The following is a 23,360-nucleotide window of genomic DNA, read 5'->3' on the forward strand; positions in this document are numbered from 1 at the left end:
TCACAACTAAACGTTTTGTTGCTTGTAGCTAATAACACCTGCATGGTATTTGACTATTTGGTTATTGTTATGATTACAATCCAGTGGTTACTGGTGCTATTTTCTGTCTTTAACAGAATAATATCTCATTTGCTGATCTGTATGCAGCATTAGTAGCAGTAGTGGTTGTTTATTGTGTCGTTCACATAAAAATTCTCAACCCACGAGGACTTATTATAAGACACCAAAAATACTGTTGTAGTAAATTAATATTTGTCAGAAAAGAACAGAACTTATATATAATTCAACCAGAAGTAATTTTACTGAACAATGTTGCCCTTAAATCATCAAACAATGAGCAATAAAACATAAAATGGATCTTGTCCTTAGTCTCACCTAAATCACATAACATACAATGCCTTTCCTGTTGAGGGAGACCATTAGACTACCTGTTTCTATAACTAATGTACTTGAATGTAACTCTGCATACAGAGATTTTGACTTTTAGTTCAGTTCTTTATCACATAAATATATTAAACAGTCAAATTAGACTTTGTCTTTACACATAAATAGTGAGCAATTTGTACTGAGCATAATGAATATTACACTGTAACCTGTTTTAAAAAATAGAAAATAAATTAATCATACAAGATAAAGAAAGTCACGTCTCTAGTCCAGGGATGACCATGCAAAACGTCCTAATTAAAGATAACAGTGTAATGTTTCTATAATAAGTATAAAGTTTACTAAATCCAAAATCTAGAAAATATAAAACATTTTTTTTAAAAGCACTCCCTTTTTAATCTTTGGCAAGCTGCATAGACTGGAGAGTACCCTTTGATGTGTGCCTTAAAAACATCACTGAAATGGACCAAAGCAGATCAGGATGTTCATGGTTTCTGCATCATCACTTTATCAGCATCATATACCTGGAGAACATGTGAGAACTCAGTGCTATATTTAAACATTTTTTAAATGAATTAGATCAGGAATGTGTTTCAGATTTTTCTGTTTGTATCTGTATCGAATGAGCCCCGTGGCCAATGATTCATCTATTTCTGTGACATTTCTTTAAGACGCTTGGCATCAGTGACATCAGCAGTGCACAGACTCAGTGCTGGATTTCATTCATGTAGCCAAGAGCAAACAGAGACAGGATGCACACACTACATGTATACTATCATGCAAAAACAGTGCTCATTGTCATAATGGTGTTACCCCTTTACTAACTTCTGATACTAACTAATAACTATCAGATCAGTGAACACAAAAACAATGAGTATCAAATGAGACATTTGAAGGAAATAGATTTTTTTCTTTCCTGAATCATTTGAAAAGTGTTTTGTAACGTAACATTGTTTGATACTTTAAGAACAACATCACCACCTGGTGGAGAGAGATACCAAAAAGCACTGTCCTGAGGCAATTTCATCTACCAGCAACAAAATTAAAACTTTCATATGTTACACAGCTCCATACTCATTGAACTATGACTGCTTTAGATCCTTTAAACTTTATTGTAAATCACTTTCTAAGACTTGTTTGAGGTGGACAAGAAGACCAAGCATTAAGAATGATGCAATGTATTGTTAGTGCCTTCTGATAGCAGCAGCCACAAATCTCTCTACTTTCACAGTCTATCTTTTCACCAATTTATTATGTTGCCAAGCAGCATTTCTCTTCTGACCTCCAGCCTTGTTTCTAGACAAGATGACAGGCACAGAAAGTCATTAATCGGCCCAGAAACAAAGCAGGAAAAGTTCCCTCATCCATCAAAGGAACTTAAGTTCTTTGACAATGTCCTGGGCCGGGCTCAGATCAAAGACAGAGGCGCCAGCTGTACTCAGGTCGGCAAATGACTGCCCACCTCATTCATCCATCATGCTTGGAACTGAGATAGCAAAATAATAAAAACCTTTTCAGGTAATGGCCACAGTTAGGTCTTGCCATTAGGCACGTCCCTTATTCTACAGGCTATGATTGATGACTTGATCTGAATGTACATTAAAGGATCTGCTTGAAATTCACCTTTTTGTAGCCGGTCAGACACAGAGGCTGATTAATGAGTGCCAGAGAAACAAGTGGTGTTCTTTTGGTGACTCTGTGTGCACTGTGAAAACAAGATCTGATTGGCTATGTGCAGGGAGCTTTTGGATTATTTTGATAAATAATAATTACAATTCCTGGGCTCACCCAGAGGGGATGGTAACTGATTCATGTGGACAACACAAAGCCAGAGAAAGAGAGAGGGAGCGATACAGAGAAAAAGAGGTTTAAAATAACGGCTATGATGTGTCCTATGCACAATTTAATTACTATGATATGTTGTTGATTTGTAGGATAATAAGACTTTATAAGAAGAATTTACAACTAGCTAACATGCTTACTGTGACTAACATGATGATGCATTAGGCTACAGGTATAATTCAATTTCTTAAAATTTAGTTAGTTGATCATTTAGGTATAGGTTACCATGGTCACCATCTTGGTTGAGCGTGTTAGCATGCTAACATTTGCTAATTAGCACTAAACACAAAGTACAGCTGAGGCTGATGTCATTAGTTTTGCAGGTATTTGGTCATAAACCAAAGCAAATGAAATATTTGACCTGATGATGGCATTAGATGAAAAGTCAGAGGATCACCAAAGTTGTTGCACTCCATCCTAAGATGGACATGAACATGTTGTTGAGACATTTCACTCAAAACCACAAATGTCAGCCTCATGGTGGCGCTAGAGGAAAAGTGAGAAGATCTCTCTTGGGACCATGAATACCTGTTCAAATTTTCATGCCAATCCATCCAATAGTTGTTGCGATACTTCAATTTGGACCAAAGCGATGGATTGACCGACCAACTGACTGAGCGATTTTTAAAAAATCACCAAACTAGGAGATACTTGTATTTTTTTTACTGGATAGCAATGATATGCAGTAAATATATGATCAGTAAACAGGCCTACATGATTTTATTTCTAGCTCTTAAACTGTTATGATTAACTAATATTGTTTCTAGAAGGTCATTACTGTCTAGGAAAAGCAACATCAACAGTATAAGTTTATTGTGACGTATTAGAGCTCTCATTTCTGTTTCATCTGTCTGTGCCTGAAAAGCTCTAAAACTATAAAGAACTGCTTTTCACTCTCCCTCTCTCATGCCCTGACCCTCACACAACTCCAATATAATCACCAGTGGGACAGCTGCAACAGTGGAGAGCATCAAACATCACCAAAATATAATGGACAATAAACTAAACACCACCTATAAACACTGCCAGCAGAAACTCTTTGTTGTCTGTAAACTCAAGGTCCTCTCTGTAGCCAATGGGCTCTGCCTGTTTGGAAGCCTCATAGAGTCTGTCCTCCTTTCATTATCCTCCACTGCTCCATCTGCTGCTTCACCATGCTGACAGTCTCCAACAGCCACAAACACGCACTGATTCTAACATCACTCGTCTTTCAACTCTCACAGACGTCAAAGTTGCTGCAGTCGTGCAAAGCAACGCTCTCAGTGCAGCACATGACCCTGAACACCACATCAGCCAATGCGTCACTCTGCTTCAATCCAGCTGCAGGTGCAGATCCTGGGGGACTGTTCCTGAGTTATCTGGATAAATTGGTACAACAGATATTAGTTTTTATATTAGTCCATGTTATAGATTTATTGGGAATCCATGTTTTACTTAGCAATAATATCCAGATAATGGTAATCCTATTTTTTGGAACAAGCATGTGGTTCTGCAATCAATCATGTTTTGTGTATATATATTTTATGTATTTTTTATATATATATATTTTTATAGAGTTTTTCAAGGTATGTTGTTTTACTTTATTTTTAGTGTCTTTTTAGCAGTGTGGCTCTAGGGATAGCAAAGTCGATTTGTCGCGCACCACTTTGGTCCAGACAGAAGTATACAACTATCTCCTGATAAGTAACATTTACTCAAGAACTGTACTTAAGTACAATTTGAGGTACTTGTACTATATTTGAGCATTTCCATGTACTCCAGTACATTTCAGAGAAAAATGCTGTACTTTTTACTCAACTACATTTATTTAAAATCTATAGTTACTGCTTTGCAGACTAAGATTTTACACACATATAGTTAACATTAGCTCCACCTCGACTACAACATTAAAGCACCACTTACATACTAATACATAAATAATCATGATCCAGTAATATAACACTGATAGGGGCCATTGAACATATTGAGTATTGATACAAAATTCATTTTGTTGCTAATACTCCTATACTTTTACTTAAAGGAGCAGTGTGTAGGAGGGTGAACGGCCCTATCTAGAGCCAGTGACTGGTTTGTCCATTCTGGGCTACTGTAGAAACATGGTGGTGTTTCTACACTAATATTCCATTTCTGCCAATAGATCAACCTAAATATTACACTGGTCCTTTAAGTATAATTTTGAATGCAGGACTTTTACTTGTAATGGAGAATATTATTTTATATTATATAGTGTATACTTTTACTTAAACCTGCAATAGCTGATTTTTTCAGCCACTTGGGGGCAGCAGAAACAAGGTGTGAACACAGCATTGACAGATCATCACCTTTTAAGATGATATGGGGAACTTGTTAGCAAACAGTTTTTTTTAAATTTACACATCTAGCAGTTATGAAGCAACGTTATCATTCATTTGGAGTCATGTTTCTGGCCACCTGGGGAATGTAAGTTCAATATTCACTCTTTTTTAGCTTTTTGTTTTTTTGGTCTCCACCAACTCCTGAGGCAAATATCTAGCTCTTTAGCTGCTAAATGCTCCACTATGTTCACTAGCTAGTCGCTAACTGTCTGTCTGCTGTTTGGTGATGAGCAGGTAGTGTACGTGTACAGGCAAATGTTAGCATACTAACAGGCTAAAATAAGATGGTGAACATGATAAACATTATACCTGCTAAATATCAACATGCTAGCGTTGATTGTACCAAAGTACAGCCTCACAGAGCTGCTAGCTTGGCTGTCTTGTTTAAACTACTGTTTTCCAGGTCAAGAATTAACTTTCAGTCTCAGAGATAATTACAGTGGAGATCCAACAAATCTTTCCAAAATTGTCAATAGATTTGTATGTGTAGACATATGGGATGAAGTATTGCTGCCACTATGACAAAAAATATTTGCTCAGTTATTTGCATACTTATTTTCACAAGATCGTTTTCATGTTATAACAAGATATTTTTCATGTTATTATGACATGTTTTATTATTCAATTTTTCCAAGAAACTTGACAACATATTACTTTATCTTGTTATATTGCAAAACTTTTTTGCTATTTCACAAAATCAGCAAATCCCACTAAAACAAACCTTTCTCGCTATAACATGATACATTGGCATGTTTTTATAACAAGAGACTTGTGATGGGTCCCATCAAACGGTCTGCAGATTTATTTTGATCACTGTGTGCTGCTGGATAGTTACCACCACTATGTGTAAGAATTGTGTATGTAAAATATATGCAAAGTTGTGCATGTACTGTATGGGATATTTACTTAATAGCTAAAAGGATTGACTCTATATTCATATGTATACTCCATGTATTCTATTGGTATATCCCATTATGTAGATATATTGCAGCGGATGGCCTGTCCATTCAGCTCTTATTACTGTAAATTCTGTGGGAGTAATTGTGCTCTTTCCATGAAATTGTATTTGAATCCATTCAAATGACGATTCCCAGAAATGGGGTCTGAAAGTGTAAAAGGAGAACATCTGAGAGATGCAAAAACAAGATTCACTGGGATGTTAATGTAAGTGTGATGGAGAGAGAGGAGATAGGAAAAGATATGTGATCAGAGCTGATAAAATGGGATGAGATGTCTCAGCCGTAAGGCATTTAGGTGTAGATTTTATCTTTCTATTTCTGCTGTATAGAGTGGTTTCTACTAACCAGCCTCAGGTGACAACAGCCAGTGCAGTGATGATGGGGTCGACGTACAACAATAAGAAAATAAAAGTAAAAAAGAAATCAGTTTGTTATAGTCATCAAGCCTGGAAAAAAACTACATGTTCCCCAATGCCAGAACTTCAGACAGAAGACAACCTGAGCAAAAATACATGATTAATTTAATACAGATGATGTTTTGCCTTTTAATTTACATGCACAATTGCAAACACTTAGGCATTTTAATTTAAAGAGGCCTGAAAACACTGGAGCGGTTTAACCTTCGATGACTGTGGATCTGCCTCTGCTTCAGAGGGCCATTGTCCATGTGTCTCTATTATCCTGCTGGTCACGGTTCCCCGGCTCTGCCACCGCTCATATGGGAGATATCTGTGGAATAATTCTACCTGTCTGTTCCTGTCTCCTTCTCCCTCCTTCCCTCCCCCCTTCTTCTTCCCTCTCTCTATGCATGACCTTTCTGCATACCTCTCCAGCTGACCGTGGTGTCCTGTCAGCTCTTTCCTTTTCCTCACCTCACACTAGTAGCTGCTCTCTACCACCACCCCCAGCACCATCCCGTGCCCCTCATTTCTACCCCCTACAGACTGCTTATTCCCTACCTGTCCATTGGTTCCGCCCCCTGGATCACTTTGCTCCCCTCTCTCCTCCCCTCTCCTACTCTCGCAGTCTCCCTCTTTGCCCTCTGCAGCTGTACATACTCTGCTTTTTAATTAGATCGACTCACTAGCTCCACCTCCCTCTGCCTCCTACTCTCCATCCCACACTAGCCCCCCTCCCTCCCTTTGCTTACAAGAATACAGGGGCTTGCATGGTGACACAGAGAGGGGGTCATGATGGAGAGACGCAGAGAGAAAGGGGGAGAGAGGAAAAAGGAACAAGACAGGGAGAACTGAGAGGAGCATCTGAGAGGATAACTGCCTGTTTGCTCACTCTTGTCTTCTTGCTCCCCCTCCTGTCCATTCACTTCCACTCACAGCACAAACGCTCAGACAGCTAGGTAGGCACAGCGGAGCTCAGAGCTCTGAGGGATGGATAAAAAGGTTCCCACGTGAAAGGCATGAATCCACGGAAGAAGAGGAGGGTGAGATAGAAGAAGACACAACCAGAGAGGAAAGGAGAGAGAGGTGAGGAGGAGAGGAAAGGGAGACAAGAGAGGAACAGATGGACTCTATATTAGGGGAAAGGAAACGGTGTGAAGCTCACAGAGCAGCAGTGACAGAGAGGTGGGAATAAAAGCAAACATGAACGCCAGAGGGATGGAAGAATGGGCTGAAGAGACGTGAAGGAATAGCAGAGAAGAGGAGCGAGCATTTGTGGGAGAAAGAGACAACACAGAGGGAAACAGGAAGAAAGAGATGTGGTATGTGTGACTCAGTTCTGTGTCCTGATGGAAGATAGTACAGCAATCTCCCCACCAGCCTTCTCTCAGCATCACCATAGAGATAACGAAGTGAGAAAGATCAGAGCTGAGACAAGATTTAAAAGCATCACAGAAGTATCTGTTTTTATTTTGTGCAGTGGACATTAGCAAAGAGTATCTTTTACTTACTGTTTTGTTTTGACTCTTTTTACATTCTGCTGAACGTACAATGAAAAAAGAAAGGCAGTGAATGTCCCTGTGTGCATTTTGTTTATGTGTTTGGCAGGTGTGTGTGTGTCTGCGTGTGTGTGTATGTGCACATATTTATTCTGACAATGGGGGTGTGTTCATGTGCTCATAGTGTGCCTGTGTTTGTGTGCGTAAAAATATAGTGAAATAGGATTGTACGTGTGTGTTTGGATACTGGGATTTGCTTTACTGCAGGTGTGGGAGTTATTTTCCGAGATTGTGCAGCTTTATGAGTAGCTTTCAAAGAGTGAGGAGCTTAGATTGGACTGTCAGTGATGTAGCTTTGCAGATTCCAGCAGCGTGCTTTCATTGCATATTTGTCATGAGCAGGACTGTGTGTGTGTGTGTGTGTGTGTGTGTGCGTGTGATGGGGGGGTGTTGTACACAAAAAGTTTGAGGAAGAGGAGGCACTGAGTGAGGGAATTCCATTTGTATGGATCTGTGTGTGTATGTAAGGTCCAATGCATGCTGTTCTGGCTACATGAGCATTTCATTTTCAAGTAATGTGTGAAATTGTTAATGCATTTCAATAATAATGTGCTTTAACATTGTGATAACACATATAGGAGTAATAGTTTATTGTAGTTTGCACGTCCTTCATGTTTCTCAATTAACTTATCGCATAGTAATCTTGTCATTGACACACATGATACAAATGCACATGCATTCTCTCATGCACACATGCACACCATCAAATACACATGCATGCAATCACCATGCACAGGTGCACATTTACACACATACATGTGCTGTGTGAAGAAATACTGTGCTGTTAATCCTGCCTGTCGCCGCACAACTCTTTTCTCTTGTTCTCCCACTCCCTCTGCTCCACACTACAGTATATTTCCCTTTTATCTTATCTCATCAACGTGTCTTTTAAGGGGTCAGCTATCTCCATCTCCCAGCTTCCTCTTTTCTATCTAACATTTAATTCTTTTCTCACATTGCTTATAAATCAGTCTTCTGTCTCCACCACTTAATTTTCTCTTTTTACCCAACAGAAGTTAATGTAATCCTCTCTTTTACTTTTACTGTCTTTTACTTTCTCCAAGCTCTAAGAATCTGTCTGTCTGCAGGCCAGGTGTTTTCGTTGGACTGACAGCGGCTTGGCTTTATAGGTAAAACACTATGATATACTCTTGGGACATTAGTTTGGACAGGGACATTGCAGCATGACAGCCAAGTAGAGAGTAATCCCCAGGAAGCGGACTGCGCTGTACGTATGTACCTACATGTAGCGTGCTGCTGTACATTCGACATGTCAATCAAGCCACTCGTTCTGTTTTGCTGCTAATATTTCACACAGAGCTGGAACATTTAACCTCTTTGAATCCTGTGGCAGAGCGGAGAAGAGAGACACAAACGCTAGAGCATAAAAGAATTAACCAGCAAGAGAAAAACGACAATTAGGCTGCAGAATGCGCACAAGAAAGAAAACAATGTTTACTCTGGCTTTCTTTCACAGATACTCAAACATCCTCAAATTTGCTCACAGTTGGCTAAGTATGCTTATCACAATCCATTGGCCTACATATAGGGATTTCATATTAGGCAGAGGATTTTGGTCAAAAGAGGACAGATGGAGCAAATCATTTCTGGCACTCACACTCTAAAAGTTAGAAGTAATCCAGCCATCCTTCAAGGAAACTGGAACAAATACAGTGGCCGCACCGTCCTATTTAGTAATGAGCTGTCCAGTGACTTTGCAGGCTGAGATTTGTGTATGTTTGTGTGACAGTGCAAGTGATGTTTAACCTTGAAATATTTGCATGCTGTGCTGCGAGTTGTGAATTATAATGGTCTGTCTCGCTAAAGAACAGTCTTGAGATACAGAGCATCAAAGTTTTCACATCCCAACCGGCAAATTTACGCACAATAAGACGTATTTTTTATGTCAACTCTGAAGATATTTTTAGATGTCTGACTGAAAATTAGAGAATCAACTGTCTATAAAAAGCATGGCATGCACCAACTTTTCCAAGTAATTTGAGCAGATTTCATTATGACGTAATGAACCTCTTTAGCCCACTTCCTCTGTATTGCCGCCCACCTTTCCAAATTTTTCAGTGATTCAAATAGATATGAAAAATGGTGTATGAGGTGAAAAGGAAATAGCAGAACTATCAGGCTTAAAACCCTTTAGCTATAAACATACATGCTAAACTGACCAGTACTCTCTTAAACCTGGAATAACTGATTTATTTGGTCACTTGGGGGCAGTGGAGACAAGCTGTAAACACAACAATGACATATTATTAATATAATAAAGAAATATGACTTGCTGTGATGGCTAACTGTAACTGGCCAAATTGGATGCCAGTACACAGTCATAAACAAGCAAACCAGCATTTACATCTTGCTGCTATTACACAAGTGTCTGACAGGAATAACAATGGTTGTGTTCACTGTGTTGCCTCAGATATATAATGAGTTAAGAATCATAATTAAATTAGATTTTAATTTGTGTTTGTTTAATTTAATTTGCTGTTGAGCATGATCAGGCTTAAGATTGCATCAGTCAGAGGCAGCTAACTAAGTAACACTGTTTGCAGCTCTAGGTATCAGCAACAGAGGATTTTTTTTCTCTACAGCAGATCCCAGACCAGTGAAGACGATACCTTTACTTGTTTTAATTACGTGCTTTACTTTACTTATTTCTAATAACAATTTGTTAAAGCTAGGTTTTGGTTGACTTCTACTTCAGCATTGCTTATGTATGCATGTGGATCTGTTTACATACAAATCTTCAAATCCCACAAAGTCCTTTATGGGCTAACATCTGCATTTTCATAGTGTGTTTGTTGGTTTTATTGTATCAAATAAAAGGTAACATCCCCCTGTTTGAGACATTGCTGTGCTGCGCTGTGCTGCACGCAATGCTTACCTAACAAAGTGTTAATCTACAGGCAACTCTAAAGGAGTTGTTCCTGAATTTGAGAATGCAAACACCACAAAGGCTCCTGCACTTTGCATCTATTCTGTAAGCTGACTGTATTGTTAATTCCTCTGACAGAGCGCAGGTATAACTCTTACCCTTCCTTTTGCTCACAGGGCCAATAACTGATCATATAGCTTTTCTTAGTTCCTCTCCAGTTCCCCCTTAAATGCCCTGACACGCTGATGCTCCTGATTTACCACTTCACTGAACCCCGACCGTGACATTTCCTCTGCTGCCAGGGGTTGTTCCCTCCTGCTTGGCTCCTTGTCCCCCTACCTCTGCCTGTATGTCTCCCTCCACCTCTTCTCCCTCCTACTGATTCAGATTCCTACTCCTCTCAGTTTGCTATGTGTCTCATAGCATCTCTAAATATAACCAAGCATGTCTACCTCCTCACCTTCCTCTTCCTCTTTGTGCCTCCTCTTCATCTCAGTCCTGTCTGACAAATTTAAGCGTGCCTAGACAATGTGATCTGACATGCCTTTACATAACAATTCAATCCACAGCACCTTCCACCTCCTCAGCACAGTGAGACCCAAAGGTGTGTTATTGGCATGGATGCAATTCTCAACATCCCTGAAAGACTTAGAATATTATTAGATCTGCGCAACCGGAGTCTTGGGTTCTTGTATTTTTAATGCATCAGAAATGTTTCTCAGAGTCAGTACAGCTTAGCACAGGGAGATCAGATGTGACCTTAGCATTATCATCACACACACACACACATACACAGCCATAAAACCACACACACAAGAAAGAGGATAGAAGCCTATATTCACAGTAAAGCCTTCTCTGAGAGGTAGGCAGCTAGCAAGGAGGCTGTAGTAAATCTTGAATAATAACCGCAAAGAGTTACGACCCTTACTGACATTATGCCGTTGCACACCTTCCTCCCCCTGCTTGGTGATTTATCTCTTGTCTGCCAATAAAGCTCAACATGAAAATGTCACATGTGGGAAAGAGCTGGCCTCAGCCACAGGAGTGAGCCCATACAGCAATAAGAGGGTCTGGATTCATTAAACTGTCAGCGTAAATTTTGATCTGAGGGTAGTTTGCAGAGAGGGAGGAACGGTGGGACAAAAAGAGGCAGAGGGCAAAATTGCGGTGGTGCAAGTGGTGATGGAGGAAGGAAGAAAGGTACGAGTGACAGGGGTGAAAATAAAAATGGAGAGGGGCCAGATGGAAGAAAGATAGAAAGAAGGTAGGATCAGGATGACACCCTGTAGAATGAGTAAGGGTAATGATCCTGTGATTTTGTCATCTGTGTGAATCATAGTTAAATAGCTCATCTGTATACACTGCATTGATAAGAAAGTAAAATGAGAAGGAATCCCGTGGTTTCTTTCTAAATCCATTAATATATCTGAGTGTGTATGGTTGATATTTCCCCTCAAGGCTCATGTCTGCTGTGACTTTAATCATAATTTATCCTAATAACCGTGCTTTTAAAGGGGTTGACGGTGGGGGCGCGGTTGTGACAAAGATCCTCCTCTTCAGAGCTGGAGGAAGAAAGAGAGAAAGGGAGGAAAACAGTGGACGTAAATTAAAGTGGCAGCCCCTCGGGTATCTCTCTCCCTAAATAACCTGGGAGCTGTGAAGGAGTCACTAATTACCCCTCCCACGGAAGAGAGGGGAACAGAGTAACGGACAGTCACACTCGCACACAAAATTAGCCCGGGCCTGTCAGTGTCAGAGGCAATCACAAGGAGATAACAAGGCGCAGATCCATAGATCGTGTAAGGCAAACGACAGCATCACGCCTGACTGCCAGTGGCACAGACAGGAAATGGAAGTGATATATATACGTATCAAGGCCATAGATCGTCAAAAACAGGCCACAGAATCAGACTGACGAGAACATACTACTAAATACAGTGAGGCAGACAGACTGTCACACAGTGACCAGATGAATCAGAAAGGATGTCACCATGGCAGATCATCAAGCACTGATAACAGGGCCACAGACTGTTAAACATGGAGGAAAAGAAAAATCTGTAAGACACACGCATACAAGGAATACGATAACAGTCACACGGAGCACGCATGAGCAGGAATAATACTAAATACCACCAGTACTGTTGCTGCTGCCACTACCACAATACAGCTACTTTTAACAATAATGTTAGTAATACCTACATGCATACATACAAAAGAAAAACATTAAATATAAAAAAGGAATCACAGAGAGAGGACTATAAAATACACATAAAACATAAGTATCCCCTTCAGACAATGTGAATAGGCCTTAATTACAATCTCTTTTCACTTGATTTGGGTGGTATTCATCTATTGCTGATGATATACCTAGTGTTTTTTCTATACCCTGTTTTTCTTTCGCCACCTACATCCTTTCATTACTTTTTCTGAATTGATATCCTCTTTTTTCATTCTGTGTTGACCCCAGCTCTCATGCATTTTTAAAATAGCTGCCTATCTTATATCTTCCTCATTATCCCGAGGAACAAACACATTGTATTTCAATGGAAATGCAATAATATGGAAACAATTACAGTCTCTTACTTGTTTTCTTTCTCTCTTTGTCTTTCTGCTCTCTTTAGGAGCTCATACTGTCTTCAGCCATGAGAGAATGAGTCACTGAGAGAAGAGCTGAGAAAAGAAAGTGATAAAATCAAAAGGAAGGGAGGGAGAACAAAACAGTTGAAACAGATAGGCCATTATGGGGAAGTACGCTGGCCCATCCCATACTTTGGCCATCCAATCTCCTGAGGGCCCAGGGGACAAAGCAGGTGGGGAAGGAGGGGCAGCCAAGTAGACAAGCCAATGTGATGGACACAGAAAGGATGGGCAGGCTGCATTCCCTTCTTCCCTGCTTGTTTGCCGATAACCTCTCTGGCCTCATCAAGAGTTCATCTCCCTGGAAAGTTAAAGAGAAATGGGAATAAAGAGCAAAAGTGCACAACTTCAGAAGACATGGAGCAGTATGGACACTTCTCACATGCTCATTTAAAAAAATATCTGATGCTACATATATTTATTTTTGTACGAAGGTAAGAGTAGAGACCCTTAAGGTTATTTGGGCTAGCATTTATCACAGTGATCTATGCTTAATTTTTACTTGCTGTGCTTACTACACCTTGAACTGTGAATATGATAATCCATCCTTCCTAGAGGACAATCTTAGTTGCAAAGGAAGTAATTGGTGTATAGATTTGAGATAACCTGAGCAACTGCACCCAATCCTATAAAGAAAAGGCTATATCCCCAGTGTGTTCTATGATGAAACTGGAAGTCAATCAATTGTACAGATCACTCACTGTTATAATGAATATATATTAAAGGGGAGATCACTTTCCTTGTTGACGCACTAACACAACTTGGCCTTCACAACATCAAACTGCCTGCAGAGCCTGTGGATGTTGGGGGAGCGAGAGAGACAAGAGAAATGGTGAGCAAAGAGCCCAACCACTTGCTCACAGGCCAAACCAACTGCAAAAGCACCTTGGCGGACAAGTTGCCCGGGACAATGACTGTGCGTTCTGTGCTGCTCAATAGAGACTCCCCAGATATTGAGAGCCGCCTCAAGCGGCGCCGCAACCGCACCCACCAGGTCCGCTTTAAAGACCTGGAGGATGGCAGTAGCAGCAGTGGCAACAGTGGAACAGGAGAAAACAATAGCCATCAGAGGCCTGCCACAGACTGTGACAGCCCACATCCTCTTCGCAAACACAGCAGCAGGTCCCCCCAGCCATGGACTGGCAAGGATGGGCCACGGACTGAGGGTCTACCTGGCCAAACCTCTGTGGTCGGGGCTGTGCGTGGGGACATGGCAAGTACTATAGAGGTGGTGGCTGCTTTCTTAGCCAGGGCCCCTCCTCATCCATTGACACCGGGTCCTACACGTCGATGTTGGGTACCACCACAGACTAACTCCCTAACCTTGCCAATGACACGCAAGTCCAGTACAAGCACCAGCACAGCCATCCAGACCTCCCCATGCCTGAAAAAGCCCCAGTCCCTCTCTTCCACACACACACGTAGCCACAGCCTCGGGGACTCCGTGGGCGTGGATGGGGATGACGAACATGACTCTCAAGATGAGTACCTTACGCACAACCATGTGTTGTTGCCTGTGTCCAAGGACCAGAATGGTCCTCCTGTACCTGGGGATCGAACTGTGGTGGAACGGAGGTCTAAAGCCTCTAGGACAGACATTAAATCAGCTGTTAGTGTGGTAAAAAGCTCAAGGCACAGCTGTCCCCCTTCAGTCCTTCTCAACACTGAGCCATGTCACTGTCCCTCTGTATCCTGTCGAGATGGCCCCAAGCGTCAGGGAAGCAGCACTCCCTCAGTGGTCAGGAGGAGAAAGCGGCTGAATAGGACAACAAGTGATCCTGGAAAGGAGGTGCACTACTGCACCACTCTCACTCAGACTGAAAGCCCCAGGCCATCCCCGCAACCCTCAAATACCAAACTCTGTACCACTCAAGTTTATACTGAGAGCCCTTCCATACCTCTAAATTCAAAGTATTGCACCGCCCAAAGTCAAACTGAGAGTCAACATCAGTCTTCACCTTTTAGTGACAAACAGTGCACAACTCAAATTCAAATCACCAATTCTCGTCCAACCCTACCTCAAAAAGCTGAACAGTGCACCACTCAAATACAAACAGACTCGCCCTGTCACTCTCCTCCAAATCATCAACCTTGCACTACCCAGACACAAACTTGCAGCCCCTGTGCTTCCCCACCTCTGACAACATCACCCAGCTCAATGCAAATTCAATCTGAGAGTCCTGTATCCCCAACTGCGACTCAAGACCCTCCCACCACCCAAATAACTACTGTGCCTTACTGTACCTCTCCCCCACCTATAAGTGCACCAACACAGACCCCTGAACACTGCACTAAGCCACCTTGCTCCTCTCCAGCCAAGCCAGCTTGCACCACCCCATCTCCACCCATAGCACTGTCCATTCCTTGCTCCACTTCTGCACCTTTTGTTGTCCAACACCCTATCCCCTATTATACTGTCGTGTCGCCACCAACAACCCCCAGCACAGCTGTTGTCTGCTCCAGTCCTTCCTCAACTGCCTCAGCATGCCCCACCCAATACTGCACCTCCCCAATCTCAAACATAGTATCATCAGCCCCCCTAACTTGTTCCACCCCTACCCCAACTATAACCCCCAATGTAACTCCCTTTGACCCCACCAGACATCCAACCACTGCCCCAAATGTAACACATCAACCACCACCCAATGCATCAACACCTCCTACAAATTCAACACCCTGTACATTTGTGACTCAAACTGCCCTGTCTTGCACCTCCATATCATATTACTCTACCACCCATTCGATCGGTTCCCATGCCCTTCACCCAAATTCTACTTCGCCTTCTTATGCCACTCTCATACAAACTGTATCTCATTGCAACATCCCATGTCAAGCTCTGCAAAATGCCTCTTCTGCCAACACAGGCATAACCCCCTACTCCTCCCCAGTCCCCAAACTAAAATCTTGCACTTCTCCTCCTCCACTTGTGAAAACATATGCGTCCACTCTTCCAAATGCACAACCATGTGCAACACCAACTAAAGCTGTTCCTCTGTACTCTTCCACATTTCGTGCTGCGCCACCATACACCCCCCCCTCTCAGGCCCCCTACAATGCTCAGGATAAGAGGGGCATTCGACTTCCACCTCCTCCCCCACCACCTCCACCTTACACACCACGCAAAAATGGAAGTGATCCACCAGGTCCTGTAATCCGAACACCCATGCTCAGGGCAGACAGCAAGGGCAACAAGAAAGATAAAGACAGGGAGAAGGAGAAAAAGGAAGATATAAAATGTACAGACTCACCCAAGCTCTGTGAGAGAGCCAGTTCTCTGAAGCACAGAGCTCAAACTCCGCCAGTTGCTGTGATGAAGGGAGAGAAGCAGTCCTCCTCCTCCTCTCCTGCCAAGGCCTGTTTTAAGCCCAGCTGTCTCAGCTCAGCCCAGGCTCAGCTTGGGGCACTACACAAAATGCTCTGCTCAGGAGCCAGCGCAACACCCAACACCCCCAACAGCCAACACCCACTCCCTCCAAACCAACAGGGTTGCTCTGGAGCCAGGGGCTGCTCTGCTTCTGGAGAGCGCCCTACAGCTGGGCCCCTGACTGCCACCCAGGCTGACACACTAAGACAGGTCCAGGAAATTCTGGGAGGGTTGGTGTCTGGGGCAAGGTGTAAACTGGACCCATCCAGGGTGACAGAAAAGCTCCTGAGTCCCAACGGGCCCCTGCATGATATTCGTAGCCTGCAGAACCAGCTCCACAGCCTGGAGGGGGTCCTGGAGACCAGCCAGAACACCATTAAGGTTCTGCTGGATGTCATTCAAGACCTTGAGAAGAAGGAAGCTGAGCGAGACGGGTGAGGCAATATTTCATTTTGGTGGGCAGTTTACATTGTAAGAACGAAAAGGTAGTGCCTGCACACTGACTCAAACCACAAATCTAATCAACAATGTTTTGAGCTCAATCAGACCTTTGTCAAGTCGTAATACATATTACGTTACATAATGGCATGCTTTCCTTATTACTATAAGATTATCAACATCCAACTGCTGACATTAGTTACTCTGACAGCTACGTTTAGACCAACCTTAGCCCTGCATGAAAAAACGCAGCTCTTTCATTCACTTGAATGTGGCCAGCCCATCAACACAGAGGGGGTGACAAAGCAGAGAGCGCCGGCAAAAAAAATACAGTAGGACGTGGGATTGTTTTCAGTCTTAATGGCGTCTAAGTCTTTAGAAAGGCTAGCTTAACTTTGTTTCACACTAAGGCTGTGTTTAGACAGACAAAAGCATTGCATGAAAAAACGTAGTCCCATCGTTCTTGGAATGAGGCCACTGCGTTGCCTCAGCAGGGGTTTGGACACAGAGTGCTTCACCAAAGAAAAGCAGTGTTGTCTGGCAAAAAAGTTGATCCTGGCCCACTTTTGTAACAACACGATGCAGCTTCATCTGGCAAGATGCTACGGTGGCCTGTCAAATACCTGTAATGCAGACATTCCTAGTAGATTGCTTTGTAACGTGAACACCGCATTTCTACTGTTTACCTCACTATCATCATGACAAAAGATAAACAACTGCTGACAACTTTCTAGAGTTATAAAATCCTGTCACATAGTATTATAAACTGCTGTTCAGTGTTTTGGCATCTGAAAAGCCTTCAATCTCATGGATCTACTACTCAAACTGGCCTTCCTGCATCATATTTCATTGTCTCACCAGTACCTAAAACAACACACCCACACTTAATGCAGGGCTTTTTTCCAGGAATGTTCAGCACTGAAACTTGAAAATCAGAGCCCAAAATTATGGTCTTCGGGGGCTCACTCCACACAGTTTAGGTACACAGTAACCATCTCACGGCAATTTGATTGGACAATGAAAGTGCTGTCTTCACTGAACTGTTGTGAGAACTGTTCTAAACTCAATTCACACAAAATGATCTTAACCATGTGTTTGGAGTTAACCTTGAAAAGTCAGGGATAACCCTGGTCTGGAGTGGGGTTTAGTATGAGGCTTCACACTTGCATTTGTTAGCCCAGGTGTTTAACTTGAGTTAGACTATTCCTGGGTCAACTTATACCAGATTTCACATTTGAAAGGTTAAGAATTTTCCCCAGGTGTAGCATTTAAGAATTTCACATTGCAGGGTAGATGACCCAGGATCACAGTATTGTTCTTTGCACCACATATCCAAGGTGGTGTTCAAAGGTAGCGTTAACAGTAGTGTGAAATGTTGCATAGCCCAAGGTTAAATCAAGGGTTTTGAAAGGGGTTTGTCTGGGTTTAAATGTAGTGTGAATGCCCTGGGCCAAAAGAGGAGCTATCCCACATTTGAAGTTGAAAATGTGAAATGACTGGAAGCCGCAGGATAATGGAGCTGTAAACCCAGGGCTAACGGGGGCTAAGTGTAGTGTGAAAAGCCATCTGGTAATCTGTGGCCAACTTTAACATGCAGTGTTATGTTAATCCTTATTAAATACATTAAAATGCTTAGATAGATAGATAGATAGATAGATAGATAGATAGATAGATAGATAGATAGATAGATAGATAGATAGATAGATAGATAGATAGATAGATAGATAGATAGATAGATAGATAGATAGATAGATAGATAGATAGATAGATAGATAGATAGATAGATAGAAAGAAAACAGGGAAGGAGAGAAGAACAAACAGTGGGACTACGTAAATTATGAGTACCTGGTATTTTGGAGACCTGGAAAGTAAATGTCAGCATGTAGCCTAAGTGCCTGCTGTTTTATTCCCAGACAGTTAATTTCTCAAGTGAGAATGTGCTTCTCTGAGGGGCAACAAATGAGGGGCAGACATGATAATGTGATCATAGCTTTACACAAAAAGATTGTCTCCACTCGCAACAGACAGACAAAAAGAAATACCAGATTGAATGCAAGACAGAAGGCAACGGAGCATCTGTCGTTATTTTTGTGAAGTCATGCAACTCTCAATCTCAATCTCAACTCTCGATAAAGAATTTATGTCATGTCAGACCACAGGGAGCGGTTTGGAAGCTTTGGAAGTTTCACCCATTTTGCAGCAGCTCTTTCGTCATGCATGTATGCAGCGATAGATAGAAATCAGCATTTGGCTGTCATCATGTTGGTGGTGCCATGCCTCTTAGAGTAAACCCTTTACCATTCTCATCAAGTCTTTAATTAATCTGATTCCTACATTGTAAGCTGCTTAGTAATTTCTCCCTCCTTATCACACCAAAATAGTACATGATGTGGGGACGAGAGAACTCTTGGATAGGAAACGATAGATGTGGATGGATGTGTGTCTATGAATCCATGAAAAGGCTTGACAGATATCTGAGCAGCATAATCCAAATTACATGTTAACACTAATGCCAACACTATACTTTGCAGACATTTCAACATGTGACTGCACAGCCTTCTGTCTTATAAAGTGACATATCTTGCGTGTTCTAGTATAAGAATTCAGTGATAGTGCTAAGTCTAATGCATGCAGGCTTGACTTTTACCTCATAAGCATTATTTTATGCCTGGAGTGATATAGTGACTCATGGTTTACGTAACAGCCTGAGCCTGTTGGAAGGGGTATTGTTCATTAAAAAATTATCAGGGGTGATTTCAGAGAGGAGATTGTTATGTTTGCAGGGATGTGTGTGCCAGAAATCCGGTTTAACAAGGGAAACGATAACTTAAATATGTCTTTGTGGGTTCACACAAACACACACACACACACACACACACACAATATCACTCTTTTACCCCTGATATGTCATCTCTGTGCTTCTCAACAGAAGACATTCCTACAGGACCGGACAGGACATTGAGAACTGTGGGACCTGCAGGGACTGTGCCTGCATCATCTACAGGTATGTGGATGGATGTGTCCTCCTGTGAGTGTGAATTTCTGCATATTTATCGCTTGTTTTACATGTGAGCACTGAGAGCACAGTGCGTGTCTCGGTGCACATTTATGTGCATCACGCTGTCATTTCGAATCATATCAGTTTTGAGAGTTCAGTTTTAAGGCTTGGTAGGATTGTTGTTGCTGCTCTGTGTGACAGCACAGCCAGATGCAGCACTTTGAGTACGGCCACTCATTGCACAAACACTGCTTCAGGTTTGATCACTGAACACAGTTATAAGAGATTTATTAAGACTTATCACACACACACACTCTCATGCTCTTTCTCTCTCAGATTAAATGAGGTGAACAACACAGTGTGCCCACTTGGTTTCCTCCCTTCTCCTCTACGCTTCTCATTTTTCTGCTCTCCTTATCTCTCTTTTACACACATAGATGCACACAGGCACACAATGTCAAATACACACACACACACACACACACACACACACACATACAGAGTTACTGCATAATCATTCCGCTCCGAGATTTGAATTGAAATCAATCAATTAACAAACAGGATTTCACACTTTACAGGAGGGTGAAGAAAGGCAAAAAGAAAAGTGTGGATTGCTATGAAATTGAAATCCCTGTCTCTTAGTTGTAAATGTCAAAATTGCAATAAAATAAGGGTTATTAGTAGAAAAAGCAAATCTTGCAGCGGCAGAGGAGAAATAAATAGTGGAGATTGAGAGGAGGGATGACATTTAGAGTGCTAACATGCACACGTATCATTTGAGTATCACTGGATTAACCCTAACACATGAAGTAATTATTACAAAATAAAAAAGTTTTTAAATTGAGGTGTTTGTTGAACCTTTTGACAAAATGTTTAAAATGACTATGCAATACTTTTTCACTAATCCTTTACATATATGTAATTATTTAAAAGTATATACTATATTCATATTACATTTATATTATATATGTATACAGTAACACACGTGCATATTCTAAATATTGATTTGTTGTATTTCTATGTATTTCATTATTTAATTTATTTATTGCTATTTTAATATAACATATTTCACTCCAGTAATAGCATATAATTTGTATTACATGCTACTATATCACTATATCACTATCCTCAGGAATATACACTACTGGTTAAAATCAGCGTTTTACACAAATATTAGACTAATGCACATAAAAAACCTTTATGTACACTTACTTAGGGGACTGCACATAATTTAGATTTATTGTATATTGTCTCTACTTATTCTTTACTTTTCTCTACTTATTGTATCTGCACATAGCTTGGTAAGCCTTGATTTATAGCGGTTTATCAGTTGTGTTGTGTCAGTTGTGTCTTGCTCTATACTATCAAATTGTACTCTCCTCTGCCTTTTCACTTTTTACTTTGCCACTTGCTGACTTCTGAAGAGAATCTGGTGTTTCCACAATTATCACAGGGAAGATTATATATATATAAACCTAAACTTCCACGTTAAACTTCTTATAAAGTTACCGTTTTATCTTTAATTGGTTTAATTAAATAATTAAAAGACTGCATGACATTTAAAACCACAAAAGCCTTATGAAATGCAAAACAATAGTGTGTGTGGGGATTTTCAAAAGAATACCTATAAATACCTACTGTATCATATTTGATCATCATGATATTGCAACAAATTAAAGTACACAGTTTTTGGTAATTACATGCTACTTCAATCAAGCAAATATTTATCTTAAAATATTGGTAAAACACCAATCTTATCACAACTTTCTCAATATTAGCAAAATGACTAGCTTGGTAAGGCAGCCATCTTGATTTTGGTATATAGGGGTCCTCCATTTCCTGCATTACACTGATAATCCACTGGAGGACAGTTAACATGTGCCAGATTGTATGCAATAGGTTTGTCAAGTAATTACTGATCTTGTTGATTATGTAGAGGTCTTAGAAAGTCGTGTATCAAATATAATACAAATGGCTTTATGGGTGAAGGCAGTTCTCTGATCCTTAGAGCTGTTATGTTCAAATTATGTCATAAATCTGAGAAAGTATAACCCAATAAACAGGCTAAATTTCATCATCAATCTTTTTAATTGTGGACTGGAGCTGTGTGGCATGTATACACCGTAGACTTAGACTGCTTTCAGTGATTTGCTTGTGCATACTCACCTACTCATTTATTATTTATTATTCTGTTGTGCTAACAAGTTGTTTCCTGTAGCTACAACACATCCATGACATTAACCTGATTAAAAAACAAATTATATTATTGCTGAAGTTTAAATTACTGTAAACCACATAAATAATTCAATCAAACCAGTATCCTAATATGGTTACTTTTAGTAATTTATTTATAGTGTGTATGCAAACCTCCTCAATCAAGAAGCATGGAGAAGAAGAAGAAAGACAGGGAAGGACAAGAAGAAAGACAGTTGAGGATAAAAGAGCAGAAAGCAAAAAGATCTGTGAGAAAAGATCTGAGATTTAGAAATGGAACAAGAGAGAAAGAGCAGAGGGAGAAGAAGCCCATGAAGAAAATGATTCATTCAGAAACTAAATACAGCTTCATCTTGAAAGATTAGAATATTGCAGTGAGGGTTACTGCTTAGGAATTTTAGTATGATCAGCAATAGTACCTCATTTTGAAGAAAGGGAATAAGATATACAGATGAGGACTGTACTGAGAGAGTAACATGACAGAGGATGTGTTATCGTTGTCGTAAGTTGTACCATCATGTGTTTTAATCCTTGGTGGCTGTTCTGAAATATTACACTTAATATTACACTCCTCAGTCGACATCCAGAGCCACTTTTTTACGGCCAGATGAGGACTTATCACTCAATCGACCCGTCAAGTCGACATGCTTCTTTCATGTGCGACAAGAGGATTTTCCTGCTTTGAAAAGGGAGGAGATTTTCTTTTCTTTGAGGCTCAAGTTGAGCTGAGTCTAAAAAAGAGAATTTGGCCGTGATAGAGAAAAAGGTGTTGGAGGAGAAAAAGAAGATAAAGTGAAGTCTGAAAAGGAGTGAGTGATGGAAAAGCCATAAAATCTGACAGGACAGATTCCATCAATTAAAAAGCCTCTTGAAGAAGTCTTCACCTTCAAAAAAAAGCACAACTCAGCACACCACACAGTATCAATCTAGTTGAAAAGCTCAGACAGGAACTTATTTGGAAAAATAAGAATTAAGTTGCATGCAGGAATATTTGTCCTCGCCAAACCACTAAAAAATGTGAGTAAATCTAATGTCTAACTATATTTTAAAGCTGCTATATTAATTGTCATATTAACAATAGATCAAACGACTATGTATAATGTGAAAAAGGTCGTCCTTACAGGAGTGATGAACCCACAGATATAATCACCTGACTCTGCAGTTCCCCTCAGCTCTACAGAGTGTTTTAGCATCTTTCAGCTCATTGTTTTGGTTTTCTGGCCCACAACTTTAATGTTTTGGTTCACTCTCACCGCTCTCATATTGTTGTGTCAGCCATCAGCTGTTTTCAGTAGGGATGTAAACAAATACATTAATACATTCTTT

At 40.9% G+C, this 23,360-nt stretch overlaps 1 protein-coding gene across 4 annotated transcripts in view; it reads left to right on the forward strand.

The window, feature by feature from the left end:
• The first annotated feature begins 6,682 nt into the window (after positions 1-6,682).
• The window catches only part of LOC122865746 (proline-rich protein 36), a 38,018-nt gene continuing 21,340 nt past the window's right edge, over positions 6,683-23,360 (forward strand). Inside the window, exons 1-4 of one of the 4 annotated variants that reach the window (XM_044174580.1) lie at positions 6,684-7,259; positions 8,561-8,626; positions 13,005-16,818; positions 19,752-19,826. In XM_044174580.1, coding sequence (XP_044030515.1) covers positions 13,850-16,818; positions 19,752-19,826 — 3,044 coding nt within the window. In that variant the 5' untranslated portion in view covers positions 6,684-7,259; positions 8,561-8,626; positions 13,005-13,849. Of the gene's footprint in view, positions 7,260-8,560; positions 8,627-13,004; positions 16,819-19,751; positions 19,827-23,360 lie in introns of all 4 variants that reach the window. The other 3 variants (XM_044174581.1, XM_044174582.1, XM_044174579.1) reach the window with 3 other exon arrangements.

The sequence above is a fragment of the Siniperca chuatsi genome, linkage group LG18, assembly GCF_020085105.1.
Source record: "Siniperca chuatsi isolate FFG_IHB_CAS linkage group LG18, ASM2008510v1, whole genome shotgun sequence".
In the NCBI taxonomy this organism is placed as follows: Eukaryota; Metazoa; Chordata; class Actinopteri; order Centrarchiformes; family Sinipercidae; genus Siniperca; species Siniperca chuatsi.